Source organism: Cetorhinus maximus, chromosome 7 (assembly GCF_964194155.1).
Source record: "Cetorhinus maximus chromosome 7, sCetMax3.hap1.1, whole genome shotgun sequence".
Lineage (NCBI taxonomy): Eukaryota > Metazoa > Chordata > Chondrichthyes > Lamniformes > Cetorhinidae > Cetorhinus > Cetorhinus maximus.
The window spans coordinates 91,574,779-91,592,169 of NC_135885.1; the positions used below are offsets into that span (position 1 = coordinate 91,574,779).

The 17,391-nt window shown below is 41.3% G+C and overlaps 1 protein-coding gene across 1 annotated transcript in view; it reads left to right on the forward strand.

The window, feature by feature from the left end:
• LOC144682943 (protein diaphanous homolog 3-like) overlaps nt 1-17,391 on the forward strand; it is a 786,894-nt gene that overhangs the window by 31,587 nt on the left and 737,916 nt on the right. Inside the window, exons 2-3 of the mRNA XM_078545867.1 lie at nt 845-877; nt 16,868-17,044. Of these exons, the coding sequence (XP_078401993.1) occupies nt 845-877; nt 16,868-17,044 (210 nt within the window). The remainder of the gene's footprint in view (nt 1-844; nt 878-16,867; nt 17,045-17,391) is intronic.

Below are 17,391 nucleotides of genomic sequence, written 5' to 3' on the forward strand. Positions count from 1 at the left end.
TGATCTCAGTCATGAGCATATTTAACAACTGAGCCTCCACAGCTCTCCGTTTAATAAATGAAACCACCTCGCAGTCCAAGAATATCACACAATATCGATTGACGCACATTGTATAAAACACACACCCTCCAAAAAGTTAGTGAAATTGTGATTTGCTTAAAATAAAACACATGATGCTATGCAGGATTCCTGACTCTTATGGAATGGCTCCTTCAGTGAGCAATAGCCAAGTTAAACTGTTTTTCAAAAATCAAGTGTGAATTATCTTAACGTTTAATAACTTAGGTCATGAAACCATGTAGAATTTTTACAGTTGCTACAGAATAAGCTTGTTGATTAAGTGTAACTATACAGTGCCAAAACAGTTTCAGTGAGCTATTTAAAATATGATTGAGCAAAAGGTTGCTTTCGTTACCCAGTTTATGTTATTGAACCTTTTTGAGCCTGATGAGAATTTATTGATTTGACTTCATAAGTGACGATTAAAAGAGTAGGTTGAAAAAGGTGGGGTTGACCGACAGGCCATCAACTTTCAAGCTGTACAAACTTAAATAAGTGAAGAGGCCGGGTGTAAAATCTGGATAACAAGACTATTGCATAACATGTATTCGATACTATGAATCCACAGAGATTTTATTTATGCTATAATGACAGATGTATGATTTTCTAACAACTGAACCGTAAACAAATTTAACAATAGGATGGTTTAAAAACAAGATTATTGTTTAAAAATTAATTATATTTTGTCATATTCCCTGTATTTCTTGAGTAAGCAATCATTTGTGCATAATTATTATTCTGTGGATAAATATTATGTAGTAATTTGTTTTTCCCTTTTCTGCAGAACTTGAATATCAAAACATTGACAGATGATATGGTAAGGCTTTTTTATATTTAACTAACATCCTTGTATTTTGCTGTGTTTTTACTGAGTTGCAATTTAATTCTGCAGTTCATAAATTCAATATCTGTTAATATTGGATTAATATTCATGTTTCAGCATGTACTTAATCAACTGGTTTGGAATATTTAAGTACCTTTTATAAACATTTTCTTTAGGGCTCTAATTTAAGATTCACAGTTCATCAGTGTTTGTCCTGCAGATGGCAGCAGTATCCAGCTTGGGCACTGCGTGACTGCGTGGTCATGTGGTGACTAATATCTGGTGATTAATATACTAATACTGTGACCAATAAGGTTTGTGAACCAAGGATACCATTGAGTTGAATTGCTTACAAATGATATTCATCGTACTTGGACATTCTCCGCACCTTGCATCAGTGGATAGACACTGGCTTTGATCACTCGAAAATCAGCATCTGTTGAGACATTTTGACATCAGTAGCTACCCGTGATTTCCCTCATTCTTGTGCTGTATACCAGAACAAACGCTTGTGTCAGGAGCATGTACTTATTTATTGCACATTTACACTCTTCCATTCAGTTTGTTTTCTCAGCAGTCAAGTTTTTACGTTGCGATGACTGGTTCAGAACTGTGACCAGTTGAACTGATGTAAAGATAACTGCATCAGCAAGGAGAGTGCAAGATCTTTTATTTCAGGTCTTGATGTATTGCTGAGATTTTGGGTCCATTTTCAGCACACTCCTTTGAAGCCCTGACAGATGTCTGAGGCACAAATGCTTTACTTGTCCCTGCTTTTCAGAAGGAGGCTTGGTACTGGTTGGACTGTACCAAAAATGGTAATTTTAAAGCTCATCTGAAACATTGTCTCAGATGGTTATCTTTGAACTCTTCCAGAGTATTCATCAGGCAGACTTAGAATCAAGACAAACCCTGTTCTTGATGGTAGCTCGAAGTTGTTGTGAAACCAAGAAGAAAAGGATTACTCAGTTGACATCATTAGGTCACTGCTTAATCCAGTGGTTAGGTCACGTGTGGCTATCCATTCAAAACTGAAGTATCAAAAAAATACACAATAAGTTAACAAAGAACCACGTGTTACACATAACTAATAATCTGTGATTCCTGAGCAGAGAGATTCAGTATCACGAATGATAAATTTTATTTTAAACTATTTTCTTTCTATCTTGCTGGTTTCGTTTGAAGGAAGCCTCACCTGTGGAACATAACCAGGCTCCCTAGAATCCTGCAATGACTTAGTCAATTCCTGTGACAATCCAAACTGAATTCTACTCAAAAGTCTGTTGAGGTCAATTCAGCTTCTTGTGGAACATTAATCAGTGTTATCAACTTAATTTTAATGAAAATGCAATGACTTTTTATTGAATAAAACAAGCCATGAAACAAAAGTTAACTAGAAATTACAATCAAACATTAACTGTAGGGGAGTTGATGACATGTTGTTATTGTTGCTGGGCTAGTAATCCAGAGACCCAGGGTAATGCTCTGGGGACCCGGATTCGAATACCGCCATGGCAGATGGTGACATTTGAATTCAATAAATAAAATCTGGAATTAAAAGTCTAATGAAAATGATGACGATTGTCGATTGTTGTAAAAAAAAAACCCATCTGGTTCACTAATGTTCCCTTTAGGGAAGGAAATCTGTCCTTACCTGGCCTACATGTAACTCCAGACCAGGTAAGGCCTGCACATTGAGGATACCCTCCATCATGTTGTGTGGCACTACCACTGTGCTAAATGGGACAGATTTCGAACTGAACTAGCAATTCGAGACTGGGCAACCATGAGGTGTTGTGGGCCATCAGCAGCAGAATTGTACTCGCACACAATCTGTAACCACGTGGCCTGGCATACCCCCCACTCCACCATTACCATCAAGCCAGGGGATCAACCCTGGTTCAATGAAGAGTGCAGGAGGGCATGCCAGGAGCAGCACCAGGCATACCTAAAAATGAGGTCAACCCGGTGAAGCTATAACACAGGACTAATTGCGTGCCAAAATACAAAAGCAGCAATTGTTAGAAAGAGCTGAGCAATCCCACAACCAACAGATCAGATTTCAGCTCTGCAGCCCTGCCACGTGAATGGTGGTGGACAATTAAGCGATTCGCTGGAGGAGGATGCTCCTCGAAAATCCCCATCCTCAATGATGGAGGAGCCAGCAAAAGATGAGGCTAATTTGCAAATCAGTGCAAAAGATAAGGCTGAAGCATTCGCAACAATCTTCAGCCGGAAGTGCCGAATGGATGATCCGCCTCAGCCTCCTCCGGAGGCCCCCAGCATCACGGATGTCAGTCTTCAGTTAATTCGATTCACTCCGCGTGATATCAAGAAATGGCTGAAGGCACTGGATACGGTAAAGGCTATGGGCCCTGACAATATTCCAGCAATAGTACTGAAGATTTGTGTTCCAGAACTTGCCCCGCCCCTAGCCAAGCTGTTCCAGTACAGCTACAACATTGGCATCTATCCAACTATGTGCCCAGGTATGTCCTGTACACACAAAGCAGGACAAATCCAACCCGGTCAATTACCGCCCCATTAGTCGACTCTAGATCATCAGTAAAGCAATGGAAGGGGTCATCAACAGTGCTATCAAGCGGCACTTGCTTAGTAATAACCTGTTCACTGACTCCCAGTTTGGGTTCTGCTAGGGCTACTCAGCTCCTGGCCTTGGTTCAAAAGTGGACAAAAGAGCTGAACTTCCAAGGTGAGGTGACATCAAGGCAGCGTTTGACCGAGTGTGACATCAAGGAGCCCTGGCAAAACTGGAGTCAATGGGAATCAGGGGGAAAACTCTCTGCTGGTTAGAGTCACACCCAGCACAAAGGAAGGTATTTGTGGTTGTTGGAGGTCAGTGAAATCAGCTCCAGGACATCACTGCAGGAGTTCCTCAGGGTAATGTCCTAGGCCCAACCATCTTCAACTGCTTCATCAATGATCTTCCTCCCATCATAAGGTCAGAAGTGGGGATGTTCGCTGATGATTGCACAATGAACAGCACCATTCACGACTCCTCAGATGCCAAAGCAGTCCATGTCCAAATGCAGCAAGACCTGGACAATACCCAGACTTGGCCTGACAAGTGGCAAGTAACATTCAACCATCCAAAAATCCAACCATCGCCCCATGATTTTCAATGGCATTACCATCACTGAATTCCCCCACTATCAACATCCTCGGGTTACCATTGACCAGAAACTGAACTGGACTAGTCCTATAAATACTGTGGCTACAAGGGCAGGTCAGATGCTAGGAATCATGCAATGAGTAACTCACCTCCTGACTCCCCAAAGCCTGCCCACCATCTACAAGACACAAGTCAGGAGTGTGATGGAATACTCCCCACATGCCTGGATGAGTGCAGCTCCCACAACACTGTGAAGCTGGACACTGTCCAGGACAAAGCAGTCTGCTTGATTGGCACCACATCCATAAACATTCACTCCCTCCGGCACCAACGCATTGTAGCATCGGTGTGTCCCATCTACAAGATGCACTGCAGGAATTCACCAAGGATCCTTAGACAGCATCTTTCAAACCCACGACCACTACCACCTAGAAGGACAAGGGCAGCAGCTAGATGGGAACACGGCCACCTGAGGTTCCCCTCCAAATCACTCAGCATCCTGACTTGGAAATATATCGCCGTCCCTTCACTGTCGCTGGGTTAAAATCCTGGAACTCCCTTCCTAACAGCACTGTGGGTGTACCTACACCACATGGACTGCAGCGGCTCAAGAAGGCAGCTCACTACCACCTTAAGGGCAACTAGAGATGGGCAATAAATGCTGGCCCAGGCAGCGACACTCACATCCCGTGAATATAAAAAAAAACGGAATCAATATTACAATGAAATAGAAATGGCTTCATAAAGAGCATTATACATTAATTTAACAACTGCTTAAATACAAATTCTGAAGTACAGGCCAAAAATGTTTGAATAAATAAATTAGATCAGTGTAAAATCCTGTTAGACATTTGTACCCCTCTCCCAGCCACCTGATTTGCCAGTGCCTGCCTGCCTGGCCTGGCCTTAGAACAATACAGAAAAAACCTAACCTGTTGTCATGCCCAATAGAGGCATGTCATATTCGTAGCTTGTAAAACATAAACTGTACTTGGTGTGGAATTTTCTTGTTTAAATCTTTTGTCAGCACTTTAAATCAACACTTATGTGCTGTCTGCACAACAACAACAAAAACTGCTGAAACAACAGCAGCAGAAAGGGCAATAACACCTATGTCTTGATAACTGGTGACTGAAACATTGTAAGGTCTACAAGCCTGTTTCTTTTCAAGTTCACCAATACAACAGAATTGGTAACAAGACTACAAGTAATGAACTGCATGACCTGCAGAAAGTCCATCTCTTCAAGAGAATCCTCGACTCTGGTTTGCGATTTTGGCTATGGAATTCACCTAACTACGCTTCAGGAGTGAAAAACCTCTTCATCAGGTGCACTGTGTGTTTTCCAGGACCAGCCAATCGCATGAAGTGCGAACTGTTCTTTTGTCTATAACTTTTAAAGAGAATGGTGCACTATTACCTCTCTCTCTCCCTCTCTCTCTTTCTCTCTCTCTCATATTTTATATCTCTCTCGTTTTATATCTATATCTCTCTTGTTTTATATCTCTCTTTCTCTCTCGTTTGATATCTTTCTCTCTCGTTTGATATCTTTCTCTCTCGTTTGATATCTTTCTCTCTCGTTTGATATCTTTCTCTCTCGTTTGATATCTCTTTCTCTCTCGTTTGATATCTCTTTCTCTCTCGTTTGATATCTCTTTCTCTCTCGTTTGATATCTCTTTCTCTCTTGTTTGATATCTCTTCCTCTCTCTCGTTTTATCTCTCTCGTTATCTCTCTCTCTCTCTCTTGTTTTATCTCTCTGTCTCTCATTTTACCTCTCTCTCGTTTTTTCTCTCTATCACTCTCGTTTTATCTCTCTCTCTCTTTCTCTCTCTCGTTTTATCTCTCTATCTCTCTCTCTCTCTCGTTTTATCTCTCTATCTCTCTTTCTCTCGTTTTATCTCTCTATCTCTCTCTCTCTCGTTTTATCTCTCTATCTCTCTCTCTCTCGTTTTACCTCTCTCTCTCGCTCTCTTCTCAAATAATGGAGCCACATTTGCTATCTTCTAATCTGCAGACACTTCCAGAATCTTTAGAATTTTGAAGGATGATCACCAAAGTATCCATTATCTCTACAGATAATCCTTCAAAATTCTCTTTGAACACGCTGGGGTGGAGATCATCAGATCTAGGGGATTTATCAACTTTTAGCCCCATTAATTTCTCCAGCACTACTTTTTTACTAATACTGATAGCTTTTGGGCCCTCAATCTCACCAGTCTCTTGGCTACCCAATATTTCAGAGAGGTTTTTTGTATCTTCCTCTGTAAAGACAGACACCAAGTATTTGTTAGCTTCTCTGCCATTTCACTATTCCCCATTATAAATTCTCCTGTCTCTGCCTATAATGGGCCCACATTTGTCTTTACTAACCTTTTCCTTTTTGCGTTTCTGTCGAAGCTTTTACAGCCTGTTTTTACGTTCCACGCTAGTTTAATTTCATATTCTATTTTCCCCCTCTCTCTCAATTTCTTGGTTCTCTGTTGCTGAATTTTAAAATACTCCAAATCCTCAGGCTCACTACTTTTTTTTGGCAACTTTATAAGCCTCTTCCTTTGATCTAATATAATCTTTAACCTCTCTTGCTAACAATGGTTGGATCACTCTTCTTTCTAGCTTCTTATTACAAACCATGTATTAATTCTTTAAATACCTGTTACCTGTCTACCATCATACCTTTTAATGCAGTTCCCCAATCTGCCTCAGCGAACTTACCCCTCACACCTACGTAGCTTCTTTTGTTTAGATTAAATACCTTAGTTTCCAATTGTACGACATCACTTTCAAACTTGATGTAAAATTCTATCATATTATGATCACTCTTCCCTAAAGGCTCATTTACAATGAGATTATTAATTAGCCCTTTCTGATTGCACAATACTAGACCTAAAATAGCCTGTTCTCTAATTGGTTCCTCAACCTACCATTGTAGAAAACCATTGCGTATACATTCCTGGAATTTGCCCTCCTTAGCATTAATGCTAATTATGTTTACTAAACCTATATGTAGATTGAAGCCCTTCATGATGGCTGTATTACTCTTTTACATGTACTTTTAATTTCCTAATTTATACCATGCCCTACATTACCACTACCATTTGGTGGCCTGTGAACAATTCCCACTAAAGTTTGCTGCCCCTTGCTGTCTCTTAGCTCCATCCAAGCTCATTCTACATTTTGATCTTCTGATCTAAGATCCTCTGTAACTAATGTACTGCTCCCATCCTTTATTAACAGTGCAACACCACCTCCTTTTCTATTTTGCCTATCCTTCTAAATGCCAAACACCCTTGGATTTCAGTTCTCAGCCTTGATCACCCTGCAGCCATGTCTCTGTTGTGGCAATTAGATCATACAAAGATTATTATGAAAAATAAAAGCACATGATGTAGTGAGTAACATATTAATTAGCATGGATAGAAGGCTGGCTGGCAGAAAGTAGAGTGTGCATAAATGGGTCTTTGTCTGATTGCGGGATGTGATGAGTGGCGTCCCACAGGGGCCTGTATTAGGGCCTCAACTTTTTACGATTTACATCAATGACTTAATGGTGAGTGAAGACATGGTAGCTAAATTTGCAGATGATACAAAGATAGGTAGGAAAGTATATTGTGAAGAGGACATAAGGAGTTTGCAGACGGATATAGATAGGTTGAGTGAGTGGGCAAAAATATGGCAGATGTGGGAAAATGTGAAGTTGTTCACTTTGGCAGGAAGAATAAAAAAGTAGAGTATTACTTAAATGGAGAATGGCTGCATAATTCTGAGGTGCAGAGGGATCTCAGTGTTCTAGTGCATGTGTCACAAAAAGTTAGTATACAGGTACAGCAAGTAATTAAGGCGGCTAATGGAATGCTATCCTTTATTATGAGGGGGATTGACATGAAAGTAAGGATGTTTTGCTTCAGTTGTACAAGGTATTGGTGCGACTGCACCTCGCATACTGTGTGCAGTTTTAGTCTCCTTATTTAAGGAAAGATGTAAATGCATTGGAGGTGATTCAAAGGAGTTTATTAGATTGATACCTGGAATGAGTGGGTTGACTATGAGGAAAGATTGGACAGACTGGGCTTTCTCTGGGTTTTCTCTTGTGGGTGAGTCCAGGACTAGGGGACACTGTTTTAAAATTAGGAGTCTCCCTTTTAGGACAGAGATGAGGAGAAATTTTTTCTCTGAGGGTTGTGTGACTTTGGAATTCTTTGCCTCAGAAGGTGGAGGTGGCGTCGATGTATATTTTTAAGGCAGAAGTGGATAGATTCTTGTTAGGCAAGGGAATCAAAGGTTATCGGGGTTAGATGGGAATGTGGAAATTGAAACATGAGGTTCAGCCATGATCTTATGGAATGGCGGAGCAGGCTCAAGGGGCCGAATGCTCTACTTCTATTCCTATTTGTTATGTTCGTTCTTATACCTGCTTATTTCTATTTGCGCTGCCAATTCATCTACCATATTGCGAATGCTGTGTGCATTCAGGTAAAGTGCTTTTAATTCTGGCTTATTATTTTTACCATCTCTGGCCTTAACTGCTGGTGCACTCTTATGTTTGTCCAATCTGTCCCTTTCTGACACATTTTGATAACAGTTACCCCTATAACTGTCCTGCTCTTTTTCCTTCTCCATCTTTAGTTTATCACATCTTCCCTCACCCCTGTTTCGTCGAGTAAGAACTTCAAGTAACTGTCTCCAAGCATTTTCCTCTGTTTTTGGAGAGTTTCTTAAATCTACCACCAGCAGTAAAGCCTGTTATGCTGATTCTTCCCGTTGGCCATGCCAGAAATGAATTTCCCAGAATCCTGAGATGGCTGCGGGATGCGTGCCTTGGACTAGAGACCCTCTTGCATCCAACTGTGGTCGCTTACAAAATCAAGCAGCCTTTTCTCTCTGCTGACTACGCAAACTTGTTTGTCTGTGATACTCATTGATTTGTTGAGAAGCCTGCCCTCTTCCCCCATGGCAATGTGAAGCGCAACCCTGCATCCAGGTAGAATTGCTAGTTAACTATTCTTGACCTCAACTTCCTATCATCTTAAAAGTAAATTTACAGCTTACAATACAACTGTTTACATCCTGGCACTGTCGAATGTCAAAGGGAGATGATGAGATTCTGCCTTGTTGGAGATGGTCATTGCCTGACAATTGTGTGGCATTAAAGTTACTTGCCATTTACCAGCCCAAGCCTGACTGTTGTTCAGGTCTAGCTATGTATGGACACGGACTGCTTCAGTATCTGAGGAGTCACGACTGGTACTGAACATTGTGCAATCATCAGCGAGTATCCCAACTTTGGACCTTATGACAGAGGGAAGGTCGTTGATGAAGCAGCTGAAGATGCTGAGGAAACCTGTAGCCCCATTGCTGCAGGATTGGCCTCCAACAATCACAAGCATCTTCCTTTGTGCTAGGTGTGACTCCAACTGTGGAAAGTTTCCCCCCAATTTCCATTGACTTTGAGTTTTGTCAGGGTTCCCTGATGCCACACTTGGTCAAATGCGGCCATGATCTTGCCTTTGGAATTCAGCTCCTTTGACCGTGTTTGGACTAAGGCTGGAATAAGGTCAAGTCAAGTGCCCAACGACATCTTCAATGCCTTCCGTCACTTTGCTGATGATCGAGAATAGACTAATAAGGCAGAAATTGGCTGGAATGGATTAGTCCTGCTTTTGTGGGTAGGATATATCTAGGCAATTTTCCACATTGTTGGATCAATGCCATTGTTGCAGCTCTACTAGAAGAACTTGGCTTGGGTCATGGCCCATTCTGGAGCACTAGTCTTCGCTCCTACTGCTGAGATGTTGTCAGGGTCCATCATTGTTGCTGTATTGAGTGCTTTCAGCCTTTTATTGATAATCACGAGTAATGAATCTGTTGACGCTGTGATGCTGGGGATCTCAGGAGGACACCAAGATGGATCATCCACTCAACACTTCTGGCTGAAGATGGTTTCAAATGCTTCAGCCTTGTCTTTTCAGCTGATGTGTTGGGCTTCCCCAGCATTGAGGATGGGAATATTTGTGGAGCCTCCTCCTCCTGTTACTTGTTTAATTGTCCATCACCAGTCACGACTGGATGTGGCAGGACTGCAGATCTTTGATCTGATCTGTCGGCTGTGGGATTACTTAGTTCTTTCTATTGCATGCTGCTTCTGCTGTTTGGCATGTTTGTCCGGTCGGTGTTGTAATTTTACCAGGTTGGAACCTCATTTTTAGGTATGCCTGGTGGTGCTCTTGACATGCGTTTCTGCACTCCTTCATTGAACCCAGGTTCATCTCTTGGCTTCATGGTAATGGTAGAGTGAGGGATGTACTGGACCATGAGGTTGCAGATTGTTGAATGTAATTCTGTTGCAGGTGATGCCCCACAGTGCCTCATGGCTGCCTAGTTTTGAGCTGCTAGGTCTATTTTGAATCTGTTTCAAATCTATTCCATTTGGCATGGTGGTAGTGCCACAGGACACGGTGGACAGTTTCCTCATCGTGAAGATGGGCCTTCACCTCCCTAAGAACTGCACAGGGGTCATGTCTACGAATGTTATCTTGACAGATGCATCTGCGACAGGTAGTTAAGCGAGAGCAATAGCTTGAGATACGTGGAGGCAGCAAGAGGTGGATGTGAGACTAGCAGCATTGATGGGTGAGAGAGAGTGTGAGGTGAGTATGTAGATAGTAGGCGGTGATCCGGAGTGTCAGGGGCTGTTGGTGGGTGAGTGAAGGGAATGTGGTGCACTGAGAGGATTGTGTGTCGAAGATGTGATATGAGATGCATTTGGTGATTCCAATCACCGCTGTGAGTCAATGACACCAGTTTCTCGTATTTGATCTGCCTGACCACCTGATCCCACTCCCTTCCTTTTGAAAGTAGCTGTTGAGGGTCTCCTGACCTTCATGGGGCCCTGCCATATCTCTCCCTGCCCATCTGCACTACCAATGCCTCCGGAATTGCAACCATCGCTTTGGATCGACTGTGGTATTCACTTTGTAAGAATTTCTATTGTAGTAGTTTTTGTGGAATTTCTTTTTAAACAACAGCCTGCCTTTAACATTACATTAAGTATTATTTGCATGCAGTCAATTCAAATGCACCTTGACTATTTAAATCCTTCTAGCCAAAGTACTTATTCATCAAAAATTACAATAAGTTGACGGTATGAGATTTTGTAAGAGTTTATTGATTATACTAATTTCTGTATTTGCCTAATTCATAGCTTAAAGGAATTGGAAAGTGCTAAAATATTTTCTGTGGTCTCATTTAATGAAAAGCTAAAATTGCCGAAAAATACTTGGTGTCATCTTGATTTTACGCAGGTGCTCCATTATTAGGTAGTTATTTTGTGGACTGCTAGTGGAAAAAACTTCTAAATAATCTACTTGTTTACCACAAGTTTATCCATAATACCACATATAGGATAGAACTGTGGAAAGTTATGCTTGCTGGTATTGAAGATATTGATGGACACTGCTTAGAGTTTCTCTTGTGCTATTATAGAACAAAAGGCTGTTGGATAAACTGTCTCAATGGCAGACCCATCATGGTCATGACGTGGGGATGTGCTGAGGATAGGTGAAAGTTAAAAGACTTTTAAAAAAAGGATTCAATTTTTGTGCTCAGAAAATGAGAGATATCCTTGTTAGGAATACGTTTTCCCATTTGTTTCCACTACTTGATCACGACCAGTCTTGGGTGAGAGAACCTGCATTTATATAGCATTTTTCACAAGCTCAGGACATCCCAAAGTGGTGTAAAACCAATGAAATACTTCTGAAGTGTGTTCAGTGCTGTAACATAGGGAAATGCAGCAACCAATTTGTACACCATAAGATTTCACAAAGAGCGACCACTTAATTGCTCGACAATTCTTTTCATGATGCCTATTGAATGCTAAACATTAATGAGGATACAAGGCGATCTTTGCTGCTTTTATTTAAATAATTCCATGGGATCTACTACATGGGGCCTCGCTTTAAAATTTCATTTGAAAGACAAGGCCTTTGACACTGCAGCACTTTCTCAGTCTGATGCTGATATGTCAGCCTAGATTATTGCTTAAATCCCTGGAGTGGAACTTTTGAACCATGCAGGTTTAAGGTCAAGCAAAGTTACCTGTGCATTGTTACAACCAAGTGGCCAAATCCTAGTTTTTAAAATAAAGCACTTGCTATTAAACTATTATTCTGTTTACATTTCCTTCTGGTTTACTTAAAGGTGGTTGACAATGGATTGAGAATTTGGGGTTGAGATTTTGTACTGCAGTACTCCCATTTGACTGTTGTCACCACTGTTCACAAAAGTTCTTTTGAAAAAAAATGGGCACACGTGGAACTGTCCATATGTCTGCTTGTGCATTTAGGAACATTAAGAATGGAAGGACTTCCATTTATCTAGGCCCTGTTTATGTGCACTTGTCAGAATAGTGCCATTTATAGCACACTGCCTTTCCATATCACTTCACACTTGACTGCAGTGAGCTTCGTTTGCCGTGCTTCTGCCCAATTCACATCCTCTCTGTAATCCTGAAGTTTAGAATAATCCTTATTGTTATCTACTACTTCGGCCTGAATTTTCGCAGGAATGGGGAGGGTCTTTAGCTTAGCCAAAATGGCGCAGGAGCCCTGATTCCTGAAGTTCCATTCCTGAACCGAGCGCTCACTGTTTCCCACACTTTTCACCGGGGTGGGGGTGGGGGGAGGCAGAGGACGATGTGGGTTGGAGACGGTGGTGGGCGGGGTGGCAGTTGGAGGTGCGGTGGGTTGTAGTTGGCATATCTGTGGCTCAGGCACATGTAAAAGTGCAGCGCCTTCAAACCGATTCAATTTTCATTAATGGTATGTCCAAAACACAACCTGTGTACTTTACACTTTTCAAGAGACGTCCTAAACTTACTGGAGTTATTTGGATAGGTAGTCTTTTGGGAGAGGTCATGTGCCTTATGGGACTGTTAAAAGTAGGCATGGATGTGCGTAAAAAGTGGACAAATACATTGGAAGTGTCAAGCTCTCAAGGCATTTAAATATCTTGCCCTTAATTGTTTTTTAAAGTCTGCAGTTTAAAAAAAATCTGTTCTTGCTATTTCACTCTGTTGACATAAGCCTGAGATTTATCGTTTTTGGATTTATGCTGCTTAACTGATTTCACAACCTATCATTATCGCAGTTTGCTACCAGTCCACAGTTTGATTGACAGCTCCAAGTGGTTTTAAAGCCTTTGTGGGGCTATGAATACAAATGCTTGTTTTTATCGGGAATTCAATGTTTGAAGGAAATGTTTGTCTTTATAAGGGATTAAGTCGCTGAAGGAATTTAAATTTAGTGAATGGATTTTTACCAATGAGTTTTTTTAACTAGTGAAGTCATCAATTGACATTTAGAACTTTATTCAATCTCAGCATGGATCCTGAGGTCTGCCTCGGTGAATACCAGGTGAGTTGGCATGGAGGTTGTAAGGGAAAGGGTGTTGGGTGGGGGCATGAGTTGGCATGATGGATAGAAAGGACCATGGGGTGGGGGTAGAAGGGCATAGGTTGGTATGGAGGGTATGAGGGACTATGGGGTGTGGGTAGAGAGGCATAGGTTGGTAAGGAGGGTATGAGGCACCATGAGGGTGGGTAGAAGGGCATAGGTTGGCATGGAGAGTATGAGGGGCCATGGGGTGGGCAGCAGGGCATGCATTGGCATGGGGAGTGTGTGGGAAGGGTGAGGTCTCTGGAGGGCTATTGTTTGTTTTAAGCTTTCTCTTACAAGGCCTGGAGCACCAAGGCAGGCCATTCATATAGCTCACTGTTATGATCCTAGACCAGACCCCGATGGTCTGGTCAGGGACCAATAACTTTGTGTAAAGTAGGCAAAGTTTGAGATCCAATACGCTTGCTAACAGAATAAAGCCACAAGATTCCATGGGTTTTGAATGAACAGAAATAAACTTTAATATTCAAGGCCAGAAAGGTAAAACAATTTACATTCTCTATTTTATACTCCAGCATTCAGGGTTAACATGAGGTAAGTGTGGATTAACAGGCAAATCGTGGTCCCACACTATACATTGAATAGCAAATGCAACCACGGATTTCTCAGCAACCCACCCAGATGTCAGTAAACATTGAGAGTCAACCAGTCTTGTTGAACTCTCTCGCACGAGGGATTCCAGTCTTCACTTTCGAAGATCCAGCCTTGGAATTCTCTCCAAAAATTGCTCGAACTTGGACTTCTTCAGTGACAGCTCACCTTGCAGAGTTTTAATCTTGTCTCCTGAGACTCCATTTCCCAGGATTCTCGAGTCTGTGCTCCAGCATCAAATCACATGCACAACTTCAGCTGTTCAGCCACGCCGAGCAGAATATTACTGCTCCAAAGGGGTATGTACCTTTGCCCCATTAGCCTGCTGCATGAAGTCACCAACCTTCTGTTGCCTCCTTAGATCTTCAGGGCTTCTCCTGTGCCTCCATTGCTTAAAGTCTGCCAACCACAGCCCTTTTGCTGCTTGGAGCTGCTTTCTCTGCTCCTCTCTCCTTAACTGGGTCCTCTCCACGTCTCCTGTCTGGGACTCCCTTAGGTACCTTTCCTTGTCCTCTGCCTGGTACTCTTCCCTGGTTATGATGCCCTGATTGTTACCTGATTGAGGTTTTTGCACCATTTCCGTTAATGAAGGCGCAATGGGCCTGTCCCCTGCCCGGAGAACTACAAAGAGATCAGCCATGATTTTAATGAATGGCAGAGTAGGCTCGAGGTGCAGGATGACTTACTTTTGCTCTGATTTCGTATGTTCATATTGCGCATGCGCCGCCCACTTGCACTCCGTGCATGTGCAGAAACACCCAGGGCCATTCCCTGGTTCATTCCCTATGGCAATGCCTTGACCAGTCAGATTTGACTTGCCTGGTTTGAATTTAAACAAAAGCTTGGCAGTTAACTGTTCCCTGGTGCATCCTCCATAGCAATACCTCTACCCAATGAGAGTCCACTTGCCAACCTATCAGCACTCTCTTCTCATGCAGTATAAGTTGTTGATCCCTTTATGATTTGTATTCTTGCAAATCTGTCCAGATCAGTGCAAGACGAAAAGCTTCAACAGCATGCCTTTTTTTTTCAGCAATATTCAAGTTCTGTGCTAAACGACTATTAAATTAAGCTAGTCGGACACGATTTGCCTTTCCAATGTGGCCCACTTGATTAATCCATGCCGTTACAATTAAACTAATACTTTCTCCCTGATTATGGTTTCCAATAACTTCCCCACCACTGTTGTTAGACTGCTTGATCCCTCTTACCTTTCTTGTTGGTGGTATAACTTGAGCAAACTTCCAGTCCCCTGACATTGGGAGGCCTTTATTCCAAAGAGCTAGTTGAATGCTGCACTGAGCACATCTTATGATCTCTATCAATTGATAAATTAACATGGACTGAGATGCCTTACTCATCCTTAATTATCTTTTTATTTCTCAAAATCAAATTTGATTGGTGCCAAACTAGTTTGGAAACACGACCAAAGTAAGGAGAACTTCTTTTTGTGGTCCTCTTGAAAAGAAGTACCTTCGACCCAGTAACGAGTATCCTAACCTCCCATCGTGCAAAAAAAAGTGTCTTGCATTAGATAGTATTGGTTTCTACATGCTTGGCCCAAAAGTGCTATTTTTGTGAATAAACCCATCTTTAAAACAAGGAGAGACACTTCTAGTTCAAACTTTCAGCATAACTATCCATATTTCGTTGACATGAAATTGAACCTTGTCTTTTTCGTCTGTAGACCTGTATTTTATATGTATGTCCCGGGTCCTGATCCTTTTATGCATCTTTGGTATCTTTTAATTCCTATTTGTTTTAGCAAGGGTCGTCTTGTGGCAAAAATCTGCTGACTGAGAATTATAGACTACAGTGGCTATGCTTAACTAAGCATATATTTAGTTTAATGTAATCGCAGGGCTCTGAAAACCTCAGCGTCTACTCTAATGTAAGTACAGATCACCTATTAAGGGCCATCTGTTTAAACTGCATTAAGTGACTAAATTCTTAACTAAATTTAATGAACCCAGCTGTTACGATAAACTTGTGGCTAAAACTGAAACAAACATTGAAGCAAAAATAATTATCACTGAATTTAATCTCACCAGTTTCTGCCTAATCCCAAATATTTGGGGATGGCAAGAGTGCCTTTTCTTTTGCTGCACACTTTGCAACCATGATGCTCTCAGGCTTTCAATTTACTGTACTAAAAGAGTGGTGTACAGGCATGTATCTTGTTTTCATTTCCTTGATGCTATATTCATAATGGCTTGCTGCAAGATGTTGTGTCTTTGTATCTGAGATTGTCAAATAAAAAATGGTTTGTAACAAAAGCAATCTTACTCCAATGAGTTAACATTGCCATGTGGTATGCAAAGGAATAATATGACATGGGTTTTTCACACAATGCATCACTCCATGAGTTTTTTGTTTTAGGTGGACTATTTGATCAGGAGCTAAATGGGATTTAGGAGCACAGAGAAAATTTGTGGTCAATAAATATTTTATAATTGAATTGCCAAGAAGTTTTATTTCTGATATGAAGGACCCATAAAATTCGGTTGTACCAAATTTAGTAGTGCTGAAGGAGTTTAACGTCTTCATTACTCACAAGCCATTAGTTATATTTGTCACTTCTCTGGATAATGCATAGCAATCCCACCAGTCATAGTGAAAAATGTTTCTATTGTAATGTTTCCAAGTTAATAAAATTATAAATCAGAAGAGATATTGGAATAATTGTTTTTTTTTAGCCTTATTGTGGATTTATGTACCTTTTTACCTGAAGCTTTGATTCTAATTACAAGAATGTACAAACAAAGCTGGTTGTAACTACTTGATTTTTTTTTGGTAACTTTTTGCAGCTGGACAGATTTGCCAGTATCCGAGTTCCAGGCAGCAGACGAGGCAGACCAGTTCTTCCAAATCTGAAGCATGCACAACTTTCCAGTCATGACTGGCCTGCACAATCGCCAGAATATGAATATTCCTCAAAGCAGCTGCCAGAGAAGGAAGTTAGTTCACTCTTTGAAAAGATGATGGTAAGTTTTTTCGTAACCTCATGGACTGCTGCTTGCACAGTCTGGTTTTGTTTATTTCCTTTGAACAAAAGTCACAACACATTTGTTAAGTTTTAGAATTGCATGCAAGTTTGTTCATGAAAGTAATGTCTGCTTTTTAAATTCAGTAATTGCTGTACTAGATGTGCAACAATGTTTTGAAGATGCATTGAATAATAAATAACCTCTGTTTTAAGCGGTTTCTGACAACGTTGTTCCATTTTAACACAGATGATAAATTCATAAACTTCATTAAATAGCATGGCCTTTCATTTTGATTAAACACAATTTATGAGTACGCCATGCACATGCGAAGTGCACAGGGAACC